Source organism: Chelonus insularis, unplaced genomic scaffold (assembly GCF_013357705.1).
Source record: "Chelonus insularis isolate UGA/USDA-ARS -01 unplaced genomic scaffold, ASM1335770v1 contig_398_pilon, whole genome shotgun sequence".
In the NCBI taxonomy this organism is placed as follows: Eukaryota; Metazoa; Arthropoda; class Insecta; order Hymenoptera; family Braconidae; genus Chelonus; species Chelonus insularis.
Window position 1 is genome coordinate 822,676 of NW_023276553.1, and position 2,591 is coordinate 825,266.

At 37.2% G+C, this 2,591-nt stretch overlaps 1 protein-coding gene across 1 annotated transcript; it reads left to right on the forward strand.

Moving 5' to 3' along the window:
- The first annotated feature begins 655 nt into the window (after window positions 1-655).
- Window positions 656-2,120, forward strand: LOC118067932 (transcription factor Sp8-like). Its single transcript, XM_035084954.1, has 2 exons — window positions 656-927; window positions 1,219-2,120. The coding sequence occupies exons 1-2, from the start codon at window positions 901-903 to the stop codon at window positions 2,092-2,094; spliced, it is 903 nt and encodes a 300-aa protein (XP_034940845.1). The 5' UTR covers window positions 656-900; the 3' UTR covers window positions 2,095-2,120.
- Window positions 2,121-2,591: the final 471 nt, after the last annotated feature.

Sequence of the window (2,591 nt, forward strand, 5' to 3'; positions counted from 1 at the left end):
TTGAAATGAATAAACAAGCCTAAAAATTGTTTTCCATTAATAGGCATTTAATAAATAGTTATTCTGCTTAGGATAAGTTAATTGATTTGTGCGGAGTAAAAATATGTCGAAAAAACAATAAAAGAAGAAATGTCAATTAGAAAAATCAACAAATACTTTCAACAATCATGGATGATTATTTAATATAATTATTAGGTGCGTAAGTGTTGTGCCCGACCCTGAAAGAAGCTGAACTAATGAAAAAGAAAGGGAAAGTATGTAATGAAAGAAAGAGAAAAAGAAGCTGTTACCCTAGCAAAAATGGTATACATACAAGGGTGAAGAAAGAAAGTGTATACTGCATTATTGAAAGCACGAGGCACATCTCAGAGGCGTTTACAAAAGACTTGTTTCTCGCTTTCTCAATAATCTCTCGCTCTTGTTGATCCTTGCAGAGTCGGGGTTGATTTACCGAACGACTGGAGGGGAATACGCATGCGCAGTGATTCGTTCCCCTCTGGCATAGGATTCACGTTGGGCCTACCCCCTCCCTCTCGACATTATATACAAACTGGTCGTCGTAGTCAACCTCCCTCTACATCGGTCGTTGTCCACTCAGTTATTAAAACCGAGACGACACGCTCACCAACCCGCAATTATCTGGCGAACGCCTGTGGCCGCGCAACTAAAACTGGACTTGACTCCCTCTCTCCATCAGAGTTACTCGTGCCACGAGTTTTTAAACGTCCTTCGGTTTCCGCCTGGACGTCCTTGCTTTACTCTCTAGTTTGTTCGACTGTATATTTATATCGTGGGTGGATAGACAAATAATTGGATTAATAAAAAACCCAAGTGTGGAGAATAATTTTATAGCAACAGTTGTTGAGTGTTTGAAGGAAACGAAACTTAAAGTGTAAAGTGATGGCACAAGTGATGCAGTATCAACAGGTTCGATATAATCTATATATACAGTATACAATAATTTTACGGCAAATTATCACGGTACGCGCGGGTGATTATAGTAATTCCCAGGTGTAATATTACATTCGAAGCGTGAGCTCTTGATGGCTATACGTGGTTGATGCTTAAAGATTTTTTTTTAACGTCGCAATTACACTAGTCGGTTTTGTTTTAATAATTAAAAGACTTTGAACAATTTGATACAAAAAAGTACATTTTCTTTATTAATATAATTATCAAGCATATTAAACTAACTGGTTTCTTAATTGATCTTCACAGATGAGCATGACACCAATGATGTCTTCAATGACTCCTATGAGTGGACTCTCGATGCCAATGCATCATCATCATTATCCCATGGATTATGGGTCATCTGGAATGCATTATCACCCGTATAATGCATCTATTCCTAGTCATCATCTCCAGAGCAGTCAACCTTCTTATTGGTTTCCTGGATCCACTAGCCACACTCAAATCTCTGAACCTCTGTCACCACCATCATACACAATGCCGTCTACATCTTCCTGGAGCACGCAAACGCACTTATCTCAACCACAATTATCGACCATTTCGGCTATTCAACATTATCCATTACCACCAAGTCCACCTGAATTATCACCAAGTCCACAGGGCCACACCAGTCCATATCAATGGCCACTCACTCCACCAGCTGATCATATATTCGGTGATGAAACAAAGCCCGGGAGAAAGTGCACCAGATGTCGTTGTCCTAATTGCCAAATTGATGGAGGCAATCAGCTTGGCGCCGATGGCAAAAGGCAACACATTTGTCATATACCAGGATGTGGAAAAGTTTATGGCAAGACATCACATTTGAAAGCTCACCTCAGGTGGCACACTGGTGAGAGACCTTTTGTATGCACTTGGGTCCTATGTGCAAAACGTTTCACAAGAAGTGATGAGTTACAAAGACACATGAGAACTCATACAGGTGAAAAACGATTTGCTTGTCTAACGTGTGGAAAACGATTCATGCGAAGTGATCATCTTACTAAACATGTGAAGACTCACGAGAATCAGAAGAGGAAATTATCCAAAAAGGATAAGGAAAATGAACCTGACAAACAGGAAGTGCAAATGATGCCATCCACGCAACCGCAATATATGCCCATACCATCATATCCAATGGCTTAAGTTATCATTATGTTTTATTGGATGAAAATTATCAGTTAAAAGTTGTAGCGTCTAATAAGCTAATTTTTTGTATCTTGAGACTGAACATATATAAAAAGGTGCTGTGACAGTGTGCCTGAAGGACTATTCATTATAATTGTACATATTTTAAAAGAAAAATTTTAGTATGAGTTGTAAAAATAATTGTATATAAAATATTTCTTATTTTTGTAAATTATTATAATCATTCAGTAAATTATATATCTATTGTAATTAAGTTATAATTCATAATGATGATGTATTAAATTTTGAACAATATCGAAAAAAGATCTTTGTGTTAGGATTTTTTTTTTTTTTTCAATTTATCTTGGCGACGGATCCAACGAATTTAGTTAAGATCCAAGTATTCATCGTTAAAAAAGTTCACATAAAAATGAATCATCCTCTTGTATATCAGATCTATTGAGAAATATTCTTGTCACCCGATACATCCTCTAGATTCTAGAACATCCGCGGGG